The sequence below is a fragment of the Dasypus novemcinctus genome, chromosome 2 (genome assembly GCF_030445035.2).
Source record: "Dasypus novemcinctus isolate mDasNov1 chromosome 2, mDasNov1.1.hap2, whole genome shotgun sequence".
Lineage (NCBI taxonomy): Eukaryota > Metazoa > Chordata > Mammalia > Cingulata > Dasypodidae > Dasypus > Dasypus novemcinctus.
In genome coordinates, this window is record NC_080674.1 from 85769655 (window position 1) to 85797408 (window position 27754).

The 27754-nt window shown below is 35.2% G+C and overlaps 1 protein-coding gene across 2 annotated transcripts in view; it reads right to left on the bottom strand.

Moving 5' to 3' along the window:
• EDIL3 (EGF like repeats and discoidin domains 3) overlaps positions 1–27754 on the bottom strand; it is a 472512-nt gene that overhangs the window by 99731 nt on the left and 345027 nt on the right. For both annotated transcript variants that reach the window (XM_004477129.4, XM_023584262.2), the window contains 3 exons: positions 15459–15614; positions 14031–14175; positions 9191–9375 (listed from right to left, as the gene is read on the bottom strand). In XM_004477129.4, the coding sequence (XP_004477186.2) occupies positions 9191–9375; positions 14031–14175; positions 15459–15614 (486 nt within the window). The remainder of the gene's footprint in view (positions 1–9190; positions 9376–14030; positions 14176–15458; positions 15615–27754) is intronic.

Consider the following 27754-nt stretch of genomic DNA (forward strand, 5'->3'; position numbering starts at 1 on the left):
TGCTTTATTTTTTTATTTTTAGGAAGTAACAGGGTTGAACTAGGGACCTAGTACTTGGGAAGCAGATGTTCAAGCCACTGATTTACACCCACTCCCCTTCCTTTATTTTATTTTTAAAAATTTATTATTTATTTATTTTCTCTCCCTCCACCCATTGTCTGCTCTCTGTGTCCATTCACTATGTGTTCTTCTGTGTCTGTTTTGCATTCTTGTTATCAGCTCTGGGAATCTGTGTCACTTTTTGTTGCGTCATCTTGCTGTGTCAGCTCTCCAGGTGTGTGGCACCACTCCTGGGCAGGCTGCAATTTTTTCATGAGGGGTGGCTCTCTTTACAGGGTACACTCCTTGTGCGTGGGGCTCCCCTACGTGGGGGACACCCCTGCATGGCAGGGCGCTCCTTACACGTATCAGCACTGTGCATGGGCCAGCTTCATGTGGGTCAGGAGATCCTGGGTTTGAACCTTGGACCTCCCATGTGGTAGGTGGATGCCCTATCCATTAAGTCAAATCTGCTTCCCACCTTACTTTATTTTAATCTAAGAAAAAAGTAGTTAAAATTTCCCTGATATTTAAAGTAGGTGTGTGTTTATTCCATGTTCAGCCATACAATAAGGGGCATACAGTTTTAAAAACGTGGAACCACAAGGTTAGAGGGCAGTCTGGACCCACAGAAGGACAAGGTGCCCTCACTCAAGATGGTGTCAATGGCCAGGGCAGCGCTGGTCAGGACTAGGAACTGGAAGGGTTTATTAATTCAACAACTATCCTCTGGAAAAAAAAAAAGGAGTCACATCTCACTAAATGGATTTACAAAAGAATGTGGTGAAAAGACTTGGATGAGCTTCCTGTTGTGTGTTCAGATTCCTATCCACTAGTGATTGCTGTAATGTTTTGCCAGCCTCTCTGACTCTCAGTAGCCTTATTAGAAAACAAAAATTACCTAGCTCACTAAGAGGGCTGTTTTAAAGGCAAAATGAGATCACTGATGAAAACTGATTCAAAATTTACTTGAACGTCTTTACAAATGCTCATCTTATTTGATAAGTATTCCCAAATTCTAAATTTTACTCATCGGCATATTGTCAACCCATTTATTGAGTTACCATTCTTATAACTATATTTAATTAACGCAAAGATAACAAATAAGGCACAAATTAAAGTTCATTTGTAAACAAAGGAACCAGAAATCATTTAATTCTCATTATCATATAAACATGAATGGGCCTGCTATGCACAAAAGATTCTTATAAGCCCTGCTCTTTAGTTTTTCAATGGTTCCAACTACTATTTCTAAGAAGCAGCACCCAACTTCCCACACTTCTGTTTATTGCTTTTGGAATGCTGAACCCATGCAATTAGCACATCAGTAACCATACATGCAGGCAGATGCTGTACCTAATATATCCTTCAGTTCCTTGCAACTGGCATTTTGTCATATTGGGTGTCTCAAAAATATTTATTAGAATTTTAAAATAATTATGAAAGAATTTAAAATAATTGCTAAATTACAAAGCCCCCCAACCTCAACCCCATCTAATATCTATGTATCTCCTGGGTTTTGCCTTGGAGAGATTGTACCCTGCCTGGTGAACTTAATCCATTCCTTCCTACCCCCATTAGAAGCTACTGCTTTCTGTATTTTTCATGATTTGCTATACATAAGTGCTAGTTTATTAGTGCTTAATAATGGCCTAATATGGCATTGCCTTGTCCTAGGGAATTCTGTTCTTTTAAAGTTGATTTTAGAGAAATCTAACAATAATCCAAATAAATGACTCAAAATCTAAAATTTTATCAGGGTGGAAAGGTAGGATCAGTACCTTGGATATTAAGTAGATACACTATGCTTTCCATAAAGGTTAACTCTGTTTTTAAGTTTAATTTTGAGGTTAGCAGGCTAAATCTGTACCAGTAACTGAGTTACACGACTCTTTTCTCTCTCTCTCTCTCTCTTTCTCTCTTCCCCCTTCGCCCCCCCTCCCCCCTACAGTTGTTTGTTCTGTGTCTATTTGCTGTGTCTTCTTCTTTGTCCGCTTCTGTTGTTGTCAGCAGCACAGGAATCTGTGTTTCTTTTTATTGCGTAATCTTGTTGTGTCAGCTCTCTGTGTGTGCGGCGCCATTCCTGGGCAGGCTGCACTTTCTTTCGTACTGGGTGGTTCTCCTTACCGGGAGCACTCCTTGTGCATGGGGCTCCCCTACGTGGGGGACACCTCTGCATGGCAGGGCACTCCTTGTGCGCATCAGCACTGAGCATGGGCCAGCTCCACATGCGTCAAGGAGACCCAGGGTTTGAACCTGAGACCTCCCATGTGGTAGATGGATGCCCTATCTACTGCGCCAAGCCCGCTTCCCTGCACGTCTCTTTTTAACTTCGTATTTATGTTATATTACAGAGAAATGATCTGGTGGTCCTGAGAATTTTCTGATTTCTTTGTATTTGGCCAACCATCTTTTAGATTCAAGAATCTTAGTGGCGTGAGGGCTTTTAAAAGAGATAAGTTGTCTAAGAGTTTATTCTTTTTTGTAGTATTCCCATTTTAGATGAGAAAAAGGGGGAAAAATACTAAGTCCAAGAGTCACTGTGCTTATCAGCACACAAATCCAAGTTTTTGGACTTCAAATTGTAAACTCAATATCCTACATTGGTTCTGGCTGCACCATAATTTTTCCTCTAAGAATTTTCTCTACGGTAATCCTACTGGAAGGTGTTTTGCTCATTAAAAGTTTTTCTAACTGGGTAGCAGAGATTCCTTATGACACTGTAAAATTATAAAAATTCTAAGGATTACTTACAGTCAGCACAAGTATCAACACCATTTAATTCATTTCCTAGACTTCAAAATATGTCAGCATTATGAGAAAACAGAAGCTATTTCACAATCACATATAAAATAAGTTTCATTACTGGATATCTTTAGAGCTGCTTTACAGATGAACCCTTCATGTAGGCTGACAATTTACTATATATAAAATATTGGGACAGTGAATTGGAAATCAAAGCATTTCTTCATATTGCCAAATGTTTCCCAGAGGCTTAGAGGTGACTTGATCCTTAGAAACCTTTCCCTCAGTTCTCCTGTAAATAAACTGTTCAGAGGGCAAGAGAAGTAACTGTCTTTAAAGAAGTTTATGAATTTTATGGCTACATACTCCCTTTTAAAAATGGAATGAACTAATTAAATAAGGCTTATTTAATTTAAAAGCTTAAATTCAATTGCTTTCTTACATGTTTTCACACACTTAGCATTGGAGTGAAGCTGTGTAGGGGTAGATGCAATTTTGACAAAGGTCAGTACTAAAATGTACAGCCTAACAACTCTATTAATTCTACTGATTTGGTTGAACTACTTACTACACAGACCACCTTAACTTAGCAAATGTCTCATGAAATAGATCAAAAGGTCATTTCCTAGGTAACACTGTGGCATTTTCCTTCCTGTGAGTCATTCATATTCTATTACCCTTTATGAAATCTGAACAAATTTTTATTAGATTCAATTACAGAAAGTGAATTATTCATTTTCTTTAGTCCTAAGTCACCACCAATAAGACAATGAATACATCTACATTTGATTTAGTATAAGAGAATTTTGATGTCTACTTCTATAAACTAAGTTTTAATCAATCCAAGTTAATTCTTAGAGTGCTCCTTGTTTAGTTCCATCCCCCATACAAATCACATTATTTGCTCACAATTTATAAGATTCTTATCAGTAATTCTCTGGATAGGATGCATAATTAAATATATCAATTTCTTCATGAATTTTGGTAACTTTGTTGAATCTGAGCATAAATTAAAAGGGAGGTTACCCAATCTGTTGAAAGATCAGTAGTGATGGAAATAACAATACTAACATTCTAGTAAGAATACTATTTTAGTAAGGGAAATTGTCAAATGACATCATTGCCATTTTAAGTTGTTAATATTTGTAATTACTGACCACAGACAAAGAATTAGAAAAATCTGATGCTATCTAGATAAAAACCTTTCAAATATTTTGTTTGCCAGTGCCAATTTATGCAATTTATCAATACTCCTTAGAGTTTGCAACTGATCTAATCCTATATGATTTTACATTTAATAGTTTTATCAGAGATTCCCTTTGGAGGAAACAAAGGATATGTATACATATTTTTATTCTTGGTAATAATGAATGTTATTATATTATGCTATACTGGGTCACACAAAGCCACTCAAAGGAGCAAGAAGGAAGCTACCTAATGGTTTTTACTCTGTTTTGTCATTTGTCTCATTTAATCCACCTTAAACATCCCACACAATTTCTGACTCCTTTGTTTAGATGCTAACCACAGAAGGTAATTATCTGATCTCTAAAAATTTCAGTGAGTCAAAGGCCACTTCATTTTTAGAAAAAGGATTAAAATCTAGTCCAATCATGTATCAGGAATGTCCAACTATGAGTCAATGATCTTTCAACTTGGGCACAGAGATTTTTGAAAGGCAGAACTGCTGCTTAACTGTTGGCAGGTTTTTGGAAAACACAGAGCTGGCTGAACAATTGGACTAAGAGTTAAAGATTTAGGGAATATCGTATGTAGTAAAGTGAATGCAACAACATTCTCTTAGAGATCTGAGAAATGTCTCTCATTTAGGACAATGTGGACCTAATGCATTTTTGCCATGATTATACAGGAATAATATAATGATTTCAAGATTAAAAGTAGTTCAAGGATGTTAATCAGGGAAACGGACTTGGCCCAGTGGTTAGGGCATCCGTCTACCACATGGGAGGTCTGCGGTTCAAACCCCGGGCCTCCTTGACCCGTGTGGAGCTGGCCCATGCTCAGTGCTGATGCGCGCAAGGAGTGCCGCGCCACCCAGGGGTGGGTGTCCCCCGCGTAGGGGAGCCCCACGCGCAAGGAGTGCACCCGTAAGGAGAGCCGCCCAGCGCGAAAGAAAAAGTGCAGCCTGCTCAGGAATGGCACCGCCCACACTTCCCTAGCTGCTGACGACAACAGAAGCAGACAAAGAAACAAGAAGCAGCAAATAGACACAGAGAACAGACAACCGGGGGAGGGGGAGAATTAAATAAATAAATAAATAAATAAATCTTTAAAAACAAAAAAGGATGTTAATCAGTTAGGTATGATCACTTCTAAACAATAACAAGAATCTTTCCTTGAGAAACACAAGAGATTTTGATCTAATAGAAGAAACTGTAAGAAACAGAATAGTAATAAGAATAAAATGTTAAAATGATATTGAATACTTAAAAACTTCATAAAGAATGTCTAAGAATTCCTAAAATATCAGATTATTCTTTTTGTTATATTCCATGTAATATATTTAGTCCATAGTAGGCAATCATATAGTATTTGTCTTTTTGTGTCTGGCTTGCTTCACTTAACATAATGTTCTCCAGGTTCATTCATGTTGCCATGTTACACGACTTCATTTCTCCTAACCGCTGCATTGTATTCCATTGTATATATACTCCACAATTTGTTTATCTATTCATCAATTGATGGATATCTGGGTTGTTTCCAGCTTTTGGCAATCATGAATTACACTGCTATGAACATTGGTGTGCAGATATCTATTCATGTCACTGCTCTTAGTTCAGATTATTCTTAATGGCATAAAAGTATTTTTATGACTTCATCTGTAACATATGTATTTCTAAATATTACCAGATTAGGTTATTAAAAACCTATTAAACTGAAATTAAACTTTATTTAGTAGTGGTTTACAGGTATAGAATAAAAGGAAAATTTCTTAAAAATCAGTTAGCAGGAGATTGATAATGAAGGAACAGAATTTAAAAGGTAGACATGGTTGTTCCTCTGAAAAGTTATAGCTTAGAATTTATGTATATTTGTTAAAAATACAGCTTAAGGTTTATAAATTCAGAAGCCTCAGATGAGGATGAAAATTGACCTCTGTACCAACAAATCTAAAACAAAGTCACTCTAATTATTGTCAATATCATTGTCATACACATTCATATTTAATATAATCGTATGTCTCTATTCATGTTAATATTATTTTCAACAAAACAATTACAAGCATAGCAATGTATAGTTGAACATATATTCTCTTGAGAAGAAAACATGAAAAATGGGCAGAATTCTGAAGCATAATCTTGTACAATGTCAGAAAAGAAAAGAACAAAAGGAGAGATGTCAATGGAGACATCCTTGGAGATTCTGAACAAGTTTTGACACAACAAAAAACCGACATATACTGGAAGAACTGGTCCTTGAATTGACAGAAAATCTGTCATCAAGAGAATGAATCCATTTCAGCATGCAAGTGACTTTAAGAAGACAGTTGAAATCCCATCTTTAACAAAGTAATGGATGGAGGTTTACACTAAAGATTACACACTTACACATGTAAAAATATTCGTTTTATTTTTATCTCTCTAAAAAAATTTGCCATTGGCAATCTTTTTATGTGGATGTTTCTGAAGTCTACCAGCTTGTCTAAGATACTTATGGGGTATAAAATATTTTGTCTATTCCACATGACTGACAAATAATATTAGCTATACCCAGTTGATCCTGAGATATGACAGGAATATTTAAAATTTTAAAAATATTATACAGCAACAGGGCACAAGTTCAACTTTGCCATTTACAAGTCTAACAAATGGAAAGATTTTCCATGGTGCCTTTAACATCAACAACTTGAAAATCTCATGAAGGATATGTATTATGCAAATTCAATTCCTCTATTAAAAAGGCCAAGTCTTGATTTTAGACTTTAGATGTCTTTTTCAAAAGCTGTTTAAAATTTTAAGGATATGTAGCATTGGCCTCTGAAATTGGGGATCAAAATTATCTATGCTGAATAGGCACAAATCAATAACTCAATTATATTTGTAACTAAATCTCTATTCATTCAATATTCAACAATTGGTTTTTGAAGGCCCTCACAAACTAGGACTTGTGACAGATATTTAGCAAGATGCTGGAGATAGAGCAGTCAATAAGAAATAGCTGTTTCCAGGCTGTTTCCAGGCTTCCTAAAGCAAATGAGCTAGCATGACAACACAATTTCCAATACAGTGTAATAATGTTATGGTGAAGAAATTACCAATGACATAGCAGCATCCGGAGAGAATTTAAGCTAGACACGGGGTGGCATGGAGCCGGCAACAAAGCCTTCCCAGGGGAAGGTGCACCCAAACAGTCTCTGAAGCATTTAACCACTTGAAGGCAGGTAATATTGAGGGCAGACACCCCCTTTGCATTCTTTTCCTCTAGGAAAAGTACATTTCTAAAGGAATGGGATCTGGGAGATAGTGTTTAGTTTGTGAAATTAAAAGAGTAGAAGTGTGAAAAGGGAGCCAAGTCATATAAAGATCCTTAGACTATATTAAGGAATCTGTACTTTATCCTGATGCTAATAGGGAGCCAATGAAAAAATTTAAACAAGAAAGTATGAGAATTAATTTGCATTTCAGAAAACAACACAACAATAGCATTCTGGCTACAATTTAGGAAAACAATTTTTAGTGGTTAAGATAAGAAACAGGACAGCTGCTTAGGAAGCATCTGCAGAAATCAAAGAAAAGGGGATGATGGTCTAGATCACAGAAATGGCAGTGGGGATGGTGACAAGTGAAATGATTTTAGAGTAGTTGCATCCATTTTTTTAATAATCAGTTTTAAAAATAATCAGCAATATACCCTAAATCAGTATGAGGGTTTGGTTGGTGAAAGAGGTTAGCTAGAAGATAACAAGCAGAGAAAGGGTAGCCTGGAAAAGATATTGGGAGGTATCAGCCAGGAGGTAGGAGAAAAACATGGAGAGTATATCAATAAAGTCAGATAAAAGGAATGCATTAATGAGGAGGTAATTTCCTAAGAGCATGAAAAGCATACTGCTCACTTGTGTGCCATCACTAATATTTATTATGGCATGTGGTGTTTCAGAGGTGCTCAATAAATATGTGTTAAATTAATGATTTAATTTAGTAAGTACCGCTACATCCAAGACAGAGACATCATGCTGTTTTCTTGCAGCATATAAAAAAGTACAGGGAAGTGGACTTGGCCCAGTGGTTAGGGCGTCCGTCTACCACATGGGAGGTTCGCGGTTCAAACCCCGGGCCTCCTTGATCCGTGTGGAGCTGGCCCATGTACAGTGCTGATGCGCGCAAGGAGTGCCGTGCCATGCAGGGGTGCGCCCCATAAGGAGAGCTGCCCAGCATGAAAAAAAGAGCAGCCTGCCCAAGAATGGCACCGCACACACAGAGAGCCGACACAGCAAGATGATGCAACAAAAAGAAACGCAGATTCTGGTGCCACTGACAACAACAAAGGTGGACAAAGAAGAAGACACAGCAAATAGACACAGAGAACAGACAACCAGGGTGGGGTGGGGGTGGGGAGAAGGGGAGAGAAATAAATAAATCTTAAAAAATAAAATAAAATTAAATTAAAAAGTACACTCCCTACTTTCAAAGAGTTCATAGAATTGTAAGACGAGAAAGACATATGTAATTTCATAATGTGCGGTAGCTAATGAAAGGGCTCAATAATGATCCAGCTAGCATGTTAAGGGTAAATAAAGAAAGAAGTAAATATTTTTAAAGAAGTGAATAAAAAAGTGAATACTGTTAAAATAAGGTAAAATAAGGTCAAGTAATGAAAAGACTGAAAAGGACTAGTTTGACAAGGGTTGCAGCTGCTATTTTAATTACTTTCACGATATCCAGAAATACAATGAATTACACAGTTTTGAATCTCATGTATGCAGCATAAAAATCAATAGGAGTAGAATTCATATCTTTCAAATACAGTGGCCTCATTAAGGAATCAAGTTGTCTTACTTTTTTTTTTGCTACAGAAGATGTAAACAAATTTGCACAGACTTCAAAAGTACTCCACCAAGAAATGCAGTTCAATAAGATTGTTTTTAAAAGTATTGACTCTAACTTTACCTCATTCACTTGAAAATGATGGTTTCTGCAGCAGTATCTATGCTTTCCTTCTGTGTCCAATGTCTGTTATGAGAGCTGCTTTAGCAACCACAGGTAAAGAGCTAAGAAGTCATGCCCCATGATTTTACCTAAACAATCTGCTTATGAACAGCTGACTCCAATCCTGTTGGGATCCCTGCTGTGATGCTTTCAAAATGAATATTGATGCAAAGCCTTAGAACAGATAAGAGTTAAAATGCCAATGTGTTCAGGATCAATCAAAACGACCTACACAGTACCTGTAACCACTGCGACTGGTCACTGTGGCCAGAGGTCCAGGCATTCACTTTGCCTTGCTTGTCCAGTCGCGCTTTCCTTGCCTCCCAAGTGAACATGTCCATGTTGAGGGTTCTGAAGGTGCTGGAGGCAGTAATCTGATAGTCTTGTATATGCCCTGATTTCATTCCCAGAGGCTCAGAACAACCTGAAAGAAAATAAAAAAGCCTCCATGAGAAAAATAATTTATCAACCTGGAAGCTTTCTGCATTCATTTTGGATAGATTAAATATAATGCTATTCAGTTCTCCCAAAAAGAAAGCATCTCAATTCAAAAAGGTTACAATCAGAAATAAATCTGAAACAAAATTGAAAAACAAGATAGCCAATCCAGGCAATTTTGTCTGAATATATTTTGGAAAAATCGAAAAGAAGCCTGACAATTCAAACTACTTCTCTGTGATAGATAATTCTGGAAAATGAAAACAATGCTGAAATGTTCTCTCCTGTCTCATTACTGGTAGCCTCATGATTATTACCTGGTTTTCAACGGTTTCATTGTGTCTTTAAAAATGGAACATTTTCTCACAAAGTATATTTGGTTGTTTTTTATTTGTTTCCATAATATTGCAAATGAAAATTCCCTTAGCACAAAGTCATTTTTCACAAACTGCACCCCTGCTGTATTCTCAAATGGACAGCATTTGTTTCTAAGACATGTCTGTTAATCTTTATCACTGAATCTTAAAGCATCCATAGGACTTCTTCTGGGAGTTAGGAAGCTGATAATTACTGAGCATGAATCAGGTGCCAGGTATTGTGCTAGTTTAGAATTTAAACTAGTAGGTAAGATAACAGAAGGAAATAAGCTAATTCTAGCCCAAACCATTATTAGACATTGTTTATAAATTCTTATATTTATATTGCACTCGGCAACCTCAACTCTTGGGATACGTTTTCAAAAATTTTTCAAATTTACCACATTTATTTTCAGGTTTGATAAGGTGCAAAATATGAGTTTTCCTGTCTTTAAAAAATTACATGTGTGTACATGTTTACAGATATACACATACTATCTCCCAATATTGAATTATAACTGTGACAAAATGCCATTCAAAAAGGTTGTAAAAGGAAGGATGAGTCTATCATCATATGGGTCAGCGATTGGGTCTTCCATATATAAAACTGTTACATTTTGGCAAGGAAACAAACATGGTAAGTTTGATCATCAAGGATGAAAAGAATAAAGGAGGCTTCTATAGCCAATGACTTCTCCTTGTGCTCTTCTGGTTCTCCACTTATTAGCTGTGTGGCATTGACCTGTTATTTAATCACTTTGTGCCTCAGTTTTGTCATCTCTAAGATGGTGATAATAATTGAAACTACCTCATAGAAATGTTCTAAGAAATTAATTAATAAATATAGATACGTCGGAGCAGTACCAGTATCTAGATAGCATTCAGCAAGTGTTGCTATTACGATTTCTGTAATGCTCCTTATAACTGATACCAATGTTAAGTGGCCAAAGCATATAGGATGACTGGGTGGAGTCTCTAAAACGAGGCTATTTTAAGTCCAGGTTTCTAAAAGAGGGAGTTTAGAACTCTTCAGAGATAAATAATTCTCAACTACATTTCATTGCTCTCTGTCCTGGTCAGCAGACAAATCACTTTATTCCTTCCTGGAGCTCCTCAATGGTTGTGTTCAGTTTAATTTTCTAGGAAATGTCTAACCTACGCAAACATGACAAATGACATGCAGGGTTAGCCAACTTTATGTCTCATCACAACTCTTTGTTGAGTGTTAGCACAAGTCTTGTTGGAATTCAGGAGTAGTGATGTGGGCTATGGGTGGGAGGCTCCTTGTCTCTTCAGAGATAACCTAGCTGTCTGTCCTGACTTGTGGGTGTGGGATGGTGAGAGGCTGCAGTCCTGCCCTTGGTAACCATGGCAATAACTCCAGTCCCAGGAAACAGTTTAGCAATGCAAATTCTATAAACTTTAAATATTCAGGGAAAATGCAAACCAAATGTGCTGAAAGCTTATCTAGAATGTATGAAGTCCATGCTAAAAGCTTACCTAGGATGTGGAAGATATATGCTAATTCAAGCCTATTGAACACTGAAACAAAGAACAATTTAACCCTTCCTCTCCGTATAAAAGGAACTCAAAATTCTTGTTCAGGGCTAGGGTTTGAAACAGAAGGCTCCTGAGTCTGGCCGGTCATCAATAAACCATTTTCCCTTCTCAAAATCATTCCTGAGTCCTGGCCTTTCTATACACAAATAATTGAACCTTTCTCAAATTCTACAACATTAGGAGACATATACCCTAAGCCTTGTGATGAGAATAAGTCTAAAACCTAAATATAAATTCTGCCTGAGAAAACTGTCAACAAAGCTCAGGGGTTCTAGAAAGTTCTAAAGGTCTTAATGGTACATCATTTCTTTTCAGGCAGTTCTAAGGTAACATGCATGTGCTGCATAACAGGCTTCTGATTTGATCTTCAGTTCCTCTTGCCTCCCCCCACCCCTTTTAACATTTTGCTTGCTTTGAGAAAGATACAAGAGAAAAGGAAAAGTATTTGTTTTTCTCTTTTTCTGATATAATTTAGCATTTGAAGTACTCCAAAGAAAAGGAATGCTTTTACTTTGATCATTTCTGCTTAGTTAAAGAATTACTTTCATGCCCACTCCATTGTCCAGTACCTGGCCTGGAGGAGGAGCTCAATAATTGTGTGTTCAATGAATGAAAGAATGAGTATTCCTCCTCTGATTATGGTAATGATCTATTTCATTCTAAGCACCTTCAATCATTCCTCTTTCAGAGAGTTTAGGGGCTTTCTTTTTAAGTGTTTGGGAAGATTAATTACTGATCTTCTAGGCAGGCTAACAGTTTATTGAATACAATAAGGCAGCCTTGGGTTTCACAGCACTGCACTGGATTGTGGAAAATAGTTTGGTAAGTTATATTAGTATTTACTTCTCAGTGCTATAGCTAACCTCTCTGCCAATTTGCTTCACACCACAAATGTTCCTTCCTGTCCGCATGATTTCATACATACAAAATAACTAACTCTTTTACCACTGTGGATGACAACTGAAAAAAATGAAGTTTTAACAATGGAATTTGTTATTTCTATAGTGAAGTGCTATCACTTTTATAAGCATCTACCAAGAGATATTATTGTCTGTATGCAAGTTCAAAATCAATTGGGTTAGGAGGTCAGGCACTACTTCTTTTTTTGAGAAAATAAAATCTGTAACATGTCAGGTGTAACCTCTTGTCAAATGTGAAAGCGAATATTTTCACACCTTAGGAGTGTAACTGTACCATGTATGAGCTAGTGACCCTCATGAATCAAAAGACTGAAAAAATTTGGGAAGGTGATATAAAGTTACTGAAAACCACAGGGCTTCTGCAGACCATCATATTGCAGCTTCCTCTTGATTGCTTTGTGAAGAATGGCTTAGGGATGACACTGGCCCATGGTGACACAGTGACATGCAATACAAGCACTGTACAGTAATACTTCTGCTGAGATTTACTGGTAGTCAATAAGCCAGACTGAACGGGCGAAATAGGGAAGGCATCTCATTTAGAAAAATTAATGGTACAAAACCCATACATTGTTTGCTTCATAAAAGACATCCATATATAACATGATACTGTGTCTCTTAGAATAGGTTCACTTGTCTGGCCAAATCATTCTAGTCCCATATAATATTCCTATATGATAGGAATATTTAAAAATTTGGTTGTTTTTAATAGGAGCTTGTATTTGCTTAAAAATCGTTCCCTTTCTTGGCAGCACAAATAAATCTAAGAAGGGAAACTGATATAAAATATACATTTTAAATTAGAAGCCACCTCTTGAAAATGAATGAACAAATAGCACAGAGTTGTCTATTTGCAGGTATGTGTTGCCCTATTTTTAACTAAATGGCATTTGTGGTAAGTTTGGTGAAGATCTTTTCATACTTTGAGGTATGCTAAAACAAGATTTTTAGTTTTCTTCACAGTTGTTTGAACAAAATAATTTCAGGTCACTAAGGCAAACGTAGTTTGTAAATTTGGATGCCAGATATAAAACAACACCAAAAATAAGCAATAAAATGCCTAGACAAGATTTTCTATTTTGTTCACAATCTAGCTACAATGAAAGAGGACCACTGTGAGATCAATATATTAAGTCTTACTCTTTATATCTACTGTTGATGCTCCTGGAGGACAAGAATTCTTTAGCTCAGAGTTTTTTGATAGTTTATCCTTGAGTTGGGAAAGCCCTGTTTGTACAATAAGCTGGAGACTAGCTAAGAACGATACAAGAAAGAATTTGTGGTAGCAATCTTGGTATTGGAGCATTATCCTCGAGAGGAATGATAAATTTATGTTTCATAAAACATAAAGAAAAAGCCAAGTTTTTATGGCATATGGACAAAGATGAAGCTTACTTTTCTATGCCATATAACCACAACTTAACTGTACTTCATGAGGTCAGGAAGATTCCAGTTTTAACTGGACATTTGTCACAAAACATAAATCATAGTTACTAACAAAAACAGTAACACATTTAAATTTAACTGCAGTTGCCAGTGAGAATTTGTTATACTTTCTTAGATCACTCAAAACCCCCTCTTCAAAATTGCTCCTTCTACTTTAATCATATCTCAGCATTATTTAGAAATGGTTCATCCTACATACAAACACCCACAGTATCACAAAGAACAGTGGCCTAGACATTTTGTAACTGAAATGCAGATCTATGGGTGTTGAAACTTTGCAGTTTAGTAGCAGGCTACACAAAAATGTACTTTTGGTTTTTTTTTAAAGAAAGTACAGAAATTGATAACATGAAACTCACCTGATAGTTCACAACCAAGAAGTTCCATCCTCAAAGTGCAGTGCCTTCGACAAACTTGAGGATAGAGTCTGACATACTGCGCTTTTATTGGAGGTGTGAACGAGTTAGCATAGGGTGTGTTGTTGTCAACATTTCCACGGAAAACCTATGTAAAGTGATGATGCAGAATTTTAAATGACTAATTGCAGTAGCTTCTTTATGGTTTTCCTATATTGGCCCTATTCCCTAACCAACATAATCCTCCAAGGATTGGAGTATATAATTTGGGAGTCTAGAGCATTTAAGAAGCACCTTGCCACAAGAAGTGAATGAAAAACCCATAGATGAATCTTCATTAAAGCTAAAAGCCACTGTGGCTGTGTTATAATCTATGCTCTACCATGATGGCTTTGTCAATTTTAAGGTCAGACCTTCAGACTCAAGGAGTGTTTCTGTCCTTTTTTGAGAAAGTGGTACGATAAATCCTTCACCATAATCTGTGCATTTTGCTACTTAGTATTTATAGTATTCTTAATAGGAACCAGTCAGTATTCACTAGTGCTTCCTGAAAACCCGGTCTTTTGGATGCTACAGTCAGATTTATGATTTAGGATCTAGCTCATCAAGATTCCTTCTTATCAGCCCCCTCTTGGTCATCAGTTAAGATATTCATAATTCTTTATATAATAATAAGAAATTTGTTTCACTCTAAAATCTAAGTGCTAAAATGTGTAGTTTTTAATTCCTTTAAATCTTATTCTCATTTTACCTTTTATATAAACTGGTAATCAAAAATAATTATTTAAATTGATTTAAGAAGGTAATTAAAAAGCTTTCATAAAATTTATTAGAATTTAGTCCAAAGGCTCAGTTTTAAATGGGAAAATCTGCAGTCTTATGATTTTTAAAACTAAAATTTTTGAGAATAAAAATTAAAAGAACTGGTAATGTCACATGAAGAGGCAAAGGAGGCATTGAGTACTACATCTATTTCCTTTAAAATATTTTATTCTGTCTAAATAATAAGTAATATTTTTCCATATATAAGTTTATAAAGATGTCAAGTACATCTTTTCTATCACCTGGTTCTTTTCTGGCCTTTAAGGTATTAGTTTTGATAAGTAGTTACTTGATCTGTCAAAGTAATAAAATGAAATTGAAGTCTGCATAGCTGTTAAAACAAAAAAATAACTGAAACACATAGGACTATGCTAACCTTGTGACAAAGCATTTATAGGACCGCCAATTAAAATCTCAGAAAATCTTAAATGGTGACCATTACACAGAAAAAATTCCTTACCCCTTAACCCCTCTCACCCAGTAAAGAAAATCATCATAAATTTATTTTCGACAACATAAAGCTTCTGCTGAAGACTCGTTAGTCATTTGACAATCAGTGATTAACAATCAGATTTTAATTTTGAATTAAGTAGGTCAAATCAGTCTCACCATGTCTTCATTAGTGCCTTTCACTTTGTACATTGCCCAAGTCTTTCCATCATTACTATAAGCAATTTTGTAGGATTTTATATATTCTGGGCTTCCAATTCTCTTGGCTCCTTGGGTAATCACACCAGTAACTCGCATCTTCCTTTGCAAATTTATCTGAAGTGAAAAGTCACAATCAATATCAATCTTAAGGAAGAGTACATTTTTATTTATCAGTATATATTAAAAAATAATTCTAAAATCTAATACTTTTTTCCACATTTTCCAGAGAAATCTCTTTTTATAGTGGTATACATTTTAAAGTATTTGTGAACAGATTTTGAAAAGTGAATTATGACTCAAAAATATACTTTATTATAGAAAGCATTTGATTAATTATGGTATAGAGGTCTGAATTAGTATACTGAAAAATGGAAATGTTATCTTTTCAAAATAAACTCTGTGTCCTTACCATGAAACTCCTATTCAATATGACTGTTAATGTTTCTCTAAAAACTGATTTAGGTGTCAAGAAATTTCCATTTAAAATAAATATGAAAATCTCATTGAGTACTTGAATACTAAAATGAGAAATAGTAAAAGCAATGGCACCATCAGTGACAAAAACAAAATGAAAGCCAGTATCTTCAGTTTCTGGAACTTTCTGCTGCAGTCTCTGCTACAGGTTGTGTGAGTACACACTGTGGTCATTGAAGAACACAGGTTTTTCTTCAAACAGTATTTTCTTTTTATTATATGGAACCATTCTAATTGGCATTTTCTCTACCTATTTTCTCCCCATTCCAAATCAACCTATAATATTTTGCTGCAGGAAAACAGTCCTGTAATAAAGTTTTTAATATTCTTTCCATGTTTAAATATAGTTCCCCTTTTGGCACCTGCCATATAATATATATATATATTTTTAAAGATTTATTTATTTGTTTCTCTCCCCTTCCCCCCACCCCCACCAGTTGTCTGTTCTCTGTGTCTATTTGCTGCATGTCTTCTTTGTCCGCTTCTGTTGTTGTCAGCAGTACAGGAGTCTGTTTGTTTTCGTTTTGTCATCTTGCTGCGTCAGCTCTCCATGTGTGCAGCACCATTCCTGGGCAGGCTGAACTTTCTTTCGCGCTGGGCAGCTCTCCTTATGGGGTGCACTTCTTGTGCATGGGGCTCCCCTATGCGGGGGACACCCCTGCGTGGCACAGCACTCCTTGCGCGCATCAGCACTGTGTGTGGGTCAGCTCCACACAGGTCAAGGAAGCCAGGGGTTTGAACCACAGACCTCCCATGTGGTAGACGGATGCCCTAACCACTGGGCCAAGTCCGCTTCCCTGCATATAATATTTAAGTTAAATGCTACAATACAAGAAAAGATGTTTTCTAACATATGCTAAACTTTAAAAATTGTTCCATTTACTGCAAAATGCCTTTATGATATCTCTAAAATCTTAAACTCAGAAGAATACCATTTCTTAACAAATTGCTATAAAGCTCCTCTCTCCAACAATACAAATAAGAAAAACCAAAAGTGTTTTTTACTATAATATTATGTCAGTAAGCACAGAACATTTTCCAGAGAAAAACAGAAAAATTTTCAGATTTATGTAAATGAATTATGTAAATGATTGGGGTTTCTACTCCATGCTCATGAGGAAACCAGCCCTTCCTTTAATCAACTAAATTCATTTCACATATATTCAAATCTGAAAAAAAATGGGAAGAAAGCAATCCTTAAAGCTGTAGTCCCTGCTCTCTTCAAAGAGACTTATGGGGGTTTGCTTTGTTATGTCACAGCAAGCTCTACCATTCCTTCCTTTCTGAGTTTCCCATGGTCTCATCTTCCTTCTCTGAGGATATGAGGTTCCTCTTCCACTACTGCTTACAAGTATATTCTCGGTTTTCCTGATTTATAAAGCAAGCCTGTAATTTTGATGAGTTAAAGAACTAGAGGCAGGGGAAGATGGTACTCATCCTCTGGCTGGTGAAGATGCCTCTCTTTCTTTCCTGCAATGTTGACCTTATAAACAATATTTTGCTTTGAATATAGTTATATTGTCCACAGGCCCATTTTTTCTGACAATGCTTGGTGTCTTGATTCAGATATCCAGTTTTGTTTTCCTCATTTCAATGCTCAGTCATCAAAATAATTACTGACATGAATAAATCTTAAGTCCCATGCTTGCTGGAGGGTAAGATAAGAGTTATTCCCCATGAAGGTAAATTTTATTTACTACTCTAAGACATATCTCAATTAGTCCTCTAAAGATTGCTTTTTGAATGTTACCTGTGCAATTTGGAAGAGGTAACTCCCAAAGATACTGTATTTTGGTATCTTAAAGTAAATTAGCAAATTGCTATTAGAAGGCAAATATTCTTTCAGTATTTTACATTATGCCCCCCCCCCCCACTTAAATCTGAGATTCTTCATAGCCTAAACCTTCTTATCACATATAACATAAACAGTGGACATTTTGAATCATGTTTCCTACCATTCTGGAAGCCAAGCTCCACATTTGATATTGCTTAACATTCCCTTTTCAATTATCTTTTATCTTGGTTCAATTATCTTGTTTATACCTCTCACAGATGGCCAAATGATCTTGGCTAGAGTTTTGGCTGATGAGCTGTAGGCTAATTTTCTAAAGCTTAAAATGTAGAGGCATAACAGAATAAAAAAATAAAAATATGACTTCATTTTTCTCTTTAAATCATTAGAAGTTATGTGTTAACACTATAGGGAGATAGAATACCATATATAAATCAGCACCCAACTTGGCTCAAATCTACTTTCAATTACAATCAAATTAAATTAAAAATCAATTAAAAATTAAAAATCATTCCTGTTTTCATTAAGTAGAAAAAGAAAATCAAAAATTGATGTAAATATAAGTTCTGTGTTTATTAAGAATTACTTTTATGTTTTAAACTTTTGAACTCTCATTTCTCTAGGTCAGTTAAGCTTAGATGATAAAGAATTCAATAGGTTAATATTTCACCATCATGTTCATACTCAAATTTAAGACCAGGAATCTACATTGCTGTAAGAAATAAATTAAACCTTGGGAGAAGGCTATGGCATATTTTTAGGAATATCTTCACCAAAAATACCTGTGACAAGTAATTTACTTTCATTGTAAGTGAACTTTAGTTTATTCTGCTTGCAGGAATCATCCCAGACACGCTACATTTCAGATCTACTGGGATTGGCCATATGCAGCAGAAATTTCTAAATTATTCTGTGATCCTGATGGATGGATGTTTCGCTATATAATGAAATATTGTTATTTAATTACCAGAGAAACTATTGTCCCACTGAATGCCAGGTATACTGTGTGGCCTTAAAAAAATAAACAAACCAGAAGTGCATTCTAAGATATTTTGAGTGAACTATATGATCCCTACATGAACACAAATATAAAGAAGAAGATTATGGCTCTAGAAAACCCAGAACCTGTTAGGTAAGGCAGGCAGATGCAGGAAAGAATCGGTTTGGGTTTCATTTCTGGTCCATATATATGTATATGTGTGTGTTTGTGTGTGTGTGTGTGTGTGTGAATGAAATCCTGGACAATTTGTCTAAGCTTTCTGAAATCCAATTTCCTAGTTCAAAAAAGAGATTTTAATAGAATTATTACATATGAACATAATACAATGCATGCAAAAATTTTAACAATACCTACCACAGAAAAGGTCTCAGAAATTTTACTTTTTGGTTTGATTTTTTTGTTTTAGTTTTTGAAATGAAAGGGTCATTCCTTTTCTGTCTTCTGCCCTTAACCACTTAATATTAAGGAATTTGGATTTATAGAGATGTGCTGTGTTTAAAAGAGCTGAAAATCAGAACCACCACATGAACAGAAGTTTGCAAAAAAACTTCTAAAGGTAAGTACTAATAAGACATTTAGAGCTACTGTGTTTGTGTGTGTATGTGTGTGTAAATCTAGCCATCAGTTTCAACACAGGGGAAAAAAAGAAAATAAATGGGTTTCTGACAAGACAGCAACTAGTGTAGGTTACTGGTCTTCTCCCCTGAATTCAGTACTAGGGATGCTCCAGATCTATCAATCTCTAACACAGGAAACCATGGAGATCATTAGAGTAACAGAAGATTTGCATATCTCAATGTATGTTTGTGCATACATTTCAAGGCCCAATGGTAGGAGAAAGGCATGGGAAGAGATTTCTAGATATTCCATTTTTCATTTTCATTTTTCTAGTCTGGGCCATTCCTGATTGTCCTGGTTCTAGTCCACTGCCAGGGTGAAATGTGAGGAGCCTATAATGAGGCCACCAGAATGGGGAGCATATATAGTCACTAACAGACCAGAGCATTTGACCCTGTGTGTCCCACATTCCTGGTCTATGGACTAAGGAGATAAAACAGAGGGATGGAGGCCCTGGTAAAGCAGTGCTTGTGGAGGAGAGGAGAGTGTAGGTCTGAGCACAGTTTATAACTCTGTCATGAAAGAACCCCTTTCTGCACTAACTTTACCCTCCTGGAGTAGCATCAGCTAGGGCATGGGTTCACATCCTTCTCTCTAGGTATATCACCAGCCAAGACATGAAAAACTGAGGAATGCAAGCACCCACCATGATTAAAAGACAAAATACAGAACTCATACTAGAAAAGGCTAATCTAATGGAATAGATAGATTAATACTTTAAGAAAAATTACTAGAAGATAAAGAAGAGTCTTTGAAACATAAGACAGGAACAAGTATCTATATGAGAACCAAATGAGATATTGGGTATAAAATGTTTAATTGTTTAAATAAAGGTCCCAATTGGTTGGGTTCAGTAGCAAAGAGATATATAGTTCAAGGATAAATTAGCAAGGGGAAGATAAGATTATAGAACCGATCAAGAAGGCAATAGGATGGAATACAGACATTGCCAATATTGGCAGATGATGAACAAATTATTATGAAAATTCAAGAGAAGTATCAAACAATAAAAACTAATTAAAAAGTTTTGCAAGTTTGCTTAATATGAGATCAATGCAAAATTGATCTATACCAGCAATAAACAATTGAAAATATAATATAAATAATTAAAACAATGTGGTACTGATAGATGTAGAAACAGACAGATGGGTAGAAGAGATTAGAAAATTGAGAACAGACCTCAAGATGTAAGAATATTTTATATATAAAATAATTGATATTTAAATCAGTGGGTAAAGGATAGGGTGTTCAAAAACTGGGTTGGGAAAATTTGGTAGACATCTTAAATAAATAAAGTTAGGTGAATATCCCTCACTTTACCCCAGAATAAATTCCAGGTGAATCAAAGACTGAAATGGGAACAAAAGGACCACAAAAGGATAAAAAGAAAATTTACATGATAAGAAATAATCTCAGAGTTGGAAAGAGATTCCTAATAATGATACTAGATTTAAAAATTCTATTAAATTAAAGATTCTATTGAAGTGTGAAGTATCTAAATATATAGATGTCTTCCTATTTAAAATATAAATAAAATTAAAGTAACAAAATGATTGAAAATGTTTTTCAATCACAAAATATCTTAGAATTAATCTACTAAACAATATTACTTTATGGAGAATAATTTTAAACTAAAAGACATAACAGAAGATAAGAATAAATTTTAATAGATGAGAAGGTTGTCATTTTCTGTCAATTTTGTTTGTACATTCTGTGCATTTTTCATCAAAATTCCAGCAGGACTTTACTTTGTTCTTTTAAAAAACTTATTGTAAAAATTCATATTTTTTACTTAAAAATCTAAAAGGAAAACATGTTATTCCATTAATAAATAATTAAAACAATTTTGGTAGAGATATAAAAACAATAGACATTTACTTTACCATATATTAAGAAATTTTTAAAAATTTTAATTAAAAATAATGTGGCACTAGCAAAGCGTTAAATAAATATTCATGTGAGACAGACAGGAAGACCCAGAAAGAGGCCCAGAACTTGAGGCAGTGTTACAAATCAGAAGGGAGATAATAGATCATTTAGCAAGTGGGTTTGGTGAAAGATGAATCTCCATATAGAGAAAATGAAGTTTAAACCAAATGACCTAGAGACCAAAATGTGAAAACTAAACACTATCCATCTATAAAACAAAATGCAAAAAAATATTTTTGTGACCTCAGATATGAAGAGGGTTTGCTTTTTAAAATATGATCAGAAAAGCACAAAACATGAAAGGAAAAATGAATTTGATTAGAAAAAATTGTTTCTATTCAGCCAAGAACATCACAGATAAAGTTAATAGAATTATGATAGCCGGGAGAAGATATTTTTAATATCAAAAAACATCAGGGGCTTATTATTTAGTGTAGTATTTAACTTTTTGGTGTCATATTACTTTGTATTCTTAAAAATTGATGGACACAAAGAGCAATATACACACATTTATGTAATATGTATCAATACTTATTGTATTAGAAATTAAAACTGTGACAAGTTTTCGAAATATTAATTTAAATAATAATAAGTCAATTATATGTTAACATAAATGTTTTTATGGAAATAACCATATTGTCCCAAAACAAACAACAAATTACTGAGAATGACTTGGTTTACAATTTTGCAAATCACTTTAATATCTGGCTTAAGATACATATATTCTTTTTATTTTTAAAGATTTATTTATTTATTTCTCTCCCCTCCCCCCCCCCCAGTTGTCTGTTCTCTGTGTCTATTTGCGTCTTCTTCTTTGTCCACTTCTGTTGTTGTCAGCGGCATGGGAATCTGTGTTTCTTTTTGTTGTGTCATCTTCCTGTGTCAGCTCTCCGTGTGGGGGCACCATTCCTGGGCAGGCTACACTCCCTTCCGCACTGGTCGGCTCTTCCTACGGGGCGCACTCCTTGCACGTGGGGCTCCCCTACGTGGGGGACACCCCTGTGTGGCAGGGCACTCCTTGCACACATCAGCACTGCGCATGGGCCAGCTCCACACGGGTCAAGGAGGCCCGGGGTTTGAACCACAGACCTCCCATGTGGTAGACGGATGCCCTAACCACTGGGCCAAATCCGCCGCCAGATACATATACTCTTATATTTGCTTCTGCATTCAATCTATCATAAGGTAGGTTTTGTTTTTTTTTTTTTGGCTGAAGTATATGAAGTAAATCCAGCTTCACACTGATATTTAGTTGGAAATGGAAGGAGTATTTTAATATCCCTTCCAGATCATTTTGAATATTTCTCTTTGATACTACACTAAAACTTGAAAAGTAGAATTTCTTAAACTTTAGTTGTAACATAGAATCTGCAACCTACCAATGAACTTTTCATATTTGCTATGTTAAAATTCATTGATCTATTTTGTACTTTGAATGAATCATTTCCCCATGCATGGCTTAGTAATATCATACATTGGCCATTGGAAATATTGTTAAATATGTTTGCTATATATATTTTCCAAAAGATGCCACATTTCATTTATAAACAGTATCAAGAAATCACATTAGTTAATATCACCACCAATTTCATAAGAAAAGTCTTTAATTATTGTGAAGTTAATAAATTTTCAATGGCAGTTACAAGGCTTCCAAAATTTTAAGTTTTGCTCAAAAGCTTGAATTTCATCACTGGCAACAAATACTGTAAAGCTGTTTTCTTTGATGTGACAGGATTCCTTTATTCATTTTCAAGAAAATCTCTACCTAATAATATCCAATTATCAGTTGCCATAATTTGTCAGTCATTGTTTGAAGTAAACGTGATATTACCCAAAAAAGTGGGTAGTCCAGATTGCAACTCCTCCACTGTCACAAGCATTTTTCCTTAAGACCATCATCATACTTTACTCTGCAGGAGTGCTTTGCTTGGACTTCACACTCCATCACATTGAATATTAAAGACCAACAGCAAACATTGGCACTGAATAAAATGAAGTATTTTTACTTTTATGAAGGACATTCTTAAATGAAACTTTTTTCCTCCTATACATGTATGGTTAAGACGAATACATGACTACTAGTACAGTTTGGTTCCATTGCATCAGTTTGTGCTAAGGTTATCCACAATTTTCCTCACAATGTTTTGTGACATCAGTGCAAGTGTTAACTCTGTGAAAATCACAAATAACGTTTTAGAATTATTACAAAAACAGCTTTGGACTTGTGGACCTTCTAAAAGGGTTTTGGAGACTACTTCCCTCTGTAAGGAATTTGTGTTCAGAGCTAAGATCTGAAATATAGAAAGGTTTTTACTTTACAAAAAAAAAACACTTCACACACACACATATACACACACAAATACACAAAAAAGAGACTAGGAAATCAATAAAAAGGAGAGCAAGGAATTGAAGAAGATATTCAGAGAATAGGAAAAGGCAATGGCTAAATTTTCACTTTAATTAGAAAAATGCAAATTAAATAAGAAGATAGCATTTTACAGGTAACAGAACGACAAAACAAAAATGTCAGACAATGTCAAGTATTGGTGAAGAATTCACCAATTAAGCAAACATACACTTGGCTATTTAGTCCCCCCCAAAATCTTTTGCATAAGTTACCAATGAAAAATGCACACACATTTTGTAGAATGTTCGTTTAGCAAAGAAGGACATGCACTTTCCAATAACTCACTGTGTCTAAATAAACATAGGGTAGATGAAATGAGAGGCTACACGTCAACTCTAGTAGTGGGTTCCCTTTAAGGAGAAGGAATGGGAAAGAAGGTGGAGAATGAGTAATAATTTAATATTAAATAGACACCTTGAACAGACCAATGATGGCAATACGCCATTAATTAAGAAAGCACAGTGCTGGTATATGGCATCCTAATGGGGGAAAGAATCATGGTTTCCTCCTATTTCTTCCTCTAGTCTCAAGGAAAGTGACTTCTTTAAGTATGACCATCTGATGTATTAGTATTTTTACATAGAAATGTATTTTTGGAGAACAGTTCCCTGGTATAAAATATAGGACATCAGCACTTCAAACATACTTATTATATACTAACATACTTGAAATTTATTTATGGTTGTAATTTAGACAAAAGATTCTATTTAAGGAAGCAATCAGCTTTAAGAGTAGCTTTATGAGTGACTAATTGGTTTTCTCTACTTGAAGCTTGTTACCAGAAGTTGTGATAAACTTAAATGATGCATTCAAGTGTGGGTCTGATTAGTGGCTGGTTTTACCACATAAAAATAATCCAAACATAAATTACAAACAAACACATTTTGCAAAAAGGAACTGCTTCCTTTATTTTATTTCATCAAAAAGAAGCATTCATTATTTTACTTACAAAATTTTAATACTTGGGAAGTGAGAGGAAAATGAATTCCTGTTTGAAGATACTCTAGGAAGCATTGCTATTTGAAGATCAATTAGAAAGAAAGATAAAATGCTTTATTTATGAATTCTCAATCTTAGAAAAATCATGATATAATCAAACACTTAGAGGTCATTTATTTCTTGCTTATTGAGGCACACATATAAGTTTATGAGTTGCTATACAAGAATGCAGATTAAGAGATCAGAGGGAAGCGGACTTGGCTCAACGGATAGAGTGTCCACATACCACATGGGAGGTCCACAGTTCAATCAAACCCAGGGCCTCCTTGACCCATGTGGAGCTGACCCATGTGCAGTGCTGATGCACGCAAGACGTGCCCTGCCATGCAGGGGTGTCCCCCGCGTAGAGGAGCCCTGGGCACAAGGAGTGCACCCCAAGAGGAGAGCTACCCAGTGTGAAAGAAAGTCCAGCCTGCCCAGGAGTGGTGCCACACACACAGAGCTGATGCAGCTAGATGATGCAACAACAACAACAAAAAAAGAGACACAGATTCTCAGTGCCGCTGACAAGGATACAAGTGGACACAGAAGATCACACAGCAAATGGACACAGAGAACAGATAACTGGGGCACGGGTGGGGGGAAGGGGAAATAAATAAATAAAAATAAATCTTAAAAAAAAAGAGATTAGATACCATATTCCATATAATACAATGAGAGTATTACATAAATATACAAAAATTAAAATAATACTCAATAGCAAATATTATGTATAAATAAATGCACCTTTATAATATGTGCAAAAGATAGTAAATTTGCTTAAATGGACAGGGATTTCCATAAGTAATATTTTTTAATGTTCGAGGATATGGATTACTATATAAATTATAAAAGTATCTGGTAAAATATTAAGTAATAAAAGAATTTATAAGATAGAATGAGTGGAATGTATTCCATCACTAGAATTGTAAAAATATAACATGAGCTAATTTGCTGTTACTATACATGAGATATGCACATTCATGCTTAAACTAAAAGAAAAGCAGATTGTCTAGGAAAGAAGAAATTGTAACCTCCTTTCTATTTTGGGAACTGACCATTTCCTTTGAGTATGAGCACTGTCCTTCCATTGAATTAATATTTTTGTATGATTTTATAAAGAAAAAACATGTTTCAACAAACGTAGAGCATGTAAGAAAACTGTAAGTTATCACAATTCATCTTAACATAAAAGATTTTATTTTATATACTAAGCATTCTAATGACCACGGAGAGGCAAGAAATCCATGCATACAATTAGACCATTTTTCTAACACCTAGCCTCCGAAATTTTGTGACTATAGATATTTATTGGAGGTTTTCAGATGGTTTTGCACTGATAGTCTTTAAACTTTTCAATTTGTAAATAAGATGTTTATTTACAAATTGAAATAAACATCAGAGTAAAGACAATCTTTCTAGGAACGGCTTTCGTTGGGAGCAGGCAATGCAAACAAACCTTAGGCAAAAAGAATAAGTGTTCATCTGTTTTGTGCCAAATAATAATTTGAGTCTCCCCACCAGTTCTCAATATTGATCCCATGATGTGGATTGTAAAGGTGATATTTAAGGGGTTAAAAAACAAAGACAGGAACGTTATCACCAAAAGCTTCCAGTTAAAAATTATAGGGAATTGGAACTCTCCTGTTCTTTCATATTATCTTATAAAATAGATGATTTTATAAAGTACATGGTTGGCACCTTCTATGGAGGCTCAGGTGGTGGGGAGTATGCATGCCCCCAGAGAGGAAAGCCTTTGAGGTGTCTCAGGATAAAAAGAGCTCAGACAAGCAGCACAGCTCATAGTTCTGATGTAACTGGCCTAGTTGTTCATATAGAATCTCCCTTAAACCACTTCATATCAAAAACAACCTGACCAAATGAAACTATTTATTCCCACTGGTAAAAACACTAGCTACTCTATATATCCTGGAAAGTTGGACGATTTTCTGCCTGGCACACTCCCTTCTGTTTGTGCCTGTTGAATTGCACACTAACAGAGTCAGTTGTCTTTGATCCTCAACCTGTTGTTTTCAAGTTGTGCTTGTTATTCTAATATGTAATCAATTAAACAACTCATAATTGATAAAATTTGGCAGAGAAAAGAGTGTTTTTCCCCCTATGAAAACATTAAAAAGCTTTAAGAAATCTTGAAAGGGAAATTCTGGGGGAAAAAAATGCAATATTGGGAATAATGTTTAGTATCTAGGACCCTATACATGAATACCTACAATAGGTTTAAGTAAAGAAACAAAAGCCGAAGTATCAGTCATGCATTATGGGCATTATGGGTGTGGTTTATTTAAGAAAAGACAGAACTTCAATGCTTAAAAATCAATAGTTTTGATTAACCAATCAACTATTAGATATGATAGCTCTAGATAGGAAGGCCTTCTAAATATCCTTCACTGTTCTGAATGCTGATCAGCCATGGACATATGTTCAACTAACTTAATGGCCCTCTTCAGAAAAAGATGGAAATAAACACATATACAGACATAAAAACAATAAACACTTTATGACTCTTTGCACCTGGTAAAACTTTCATTCAGTGTGAAGCACCTCACTCACTACACAGCATGCACCAGAAGCAAAACACCACAAGGTTGTGATCTGTTGGTTGTTACTGGAGTCTGACCTGGCAAAACATGGTTTCCTCCAAATTTCCACCTGTTCCTCAAGGGCTTCTACTGTGTTATGCTTATCTCCCCTGTTAAGACATACTCTTGTTAGAGACTTTTCATATTCTCCAATATTCACAGCTTCACATTCTGAAATTAACTGAACTTTAGCTACTTTATTAAAAGACGTTGGTTTGTATATTAAGTTGGATGCAAAGTTATACAATAAGAAAACCTAGAAACCTAAAAAATTAGGTTTTGTACTCTGAGATATAGATTTAATCCACATGCATTGCATTTTTAGAGTTTGCATGTTTTTCCTGGTTAAAAATCAATCACTAGTTAATATGCCTCCAAACATATCAAAAATTCAATTATAATTTCAGGGAAAACGTTAAAAAATTAATTATTGAAGTAATGATATTTTACATAGGT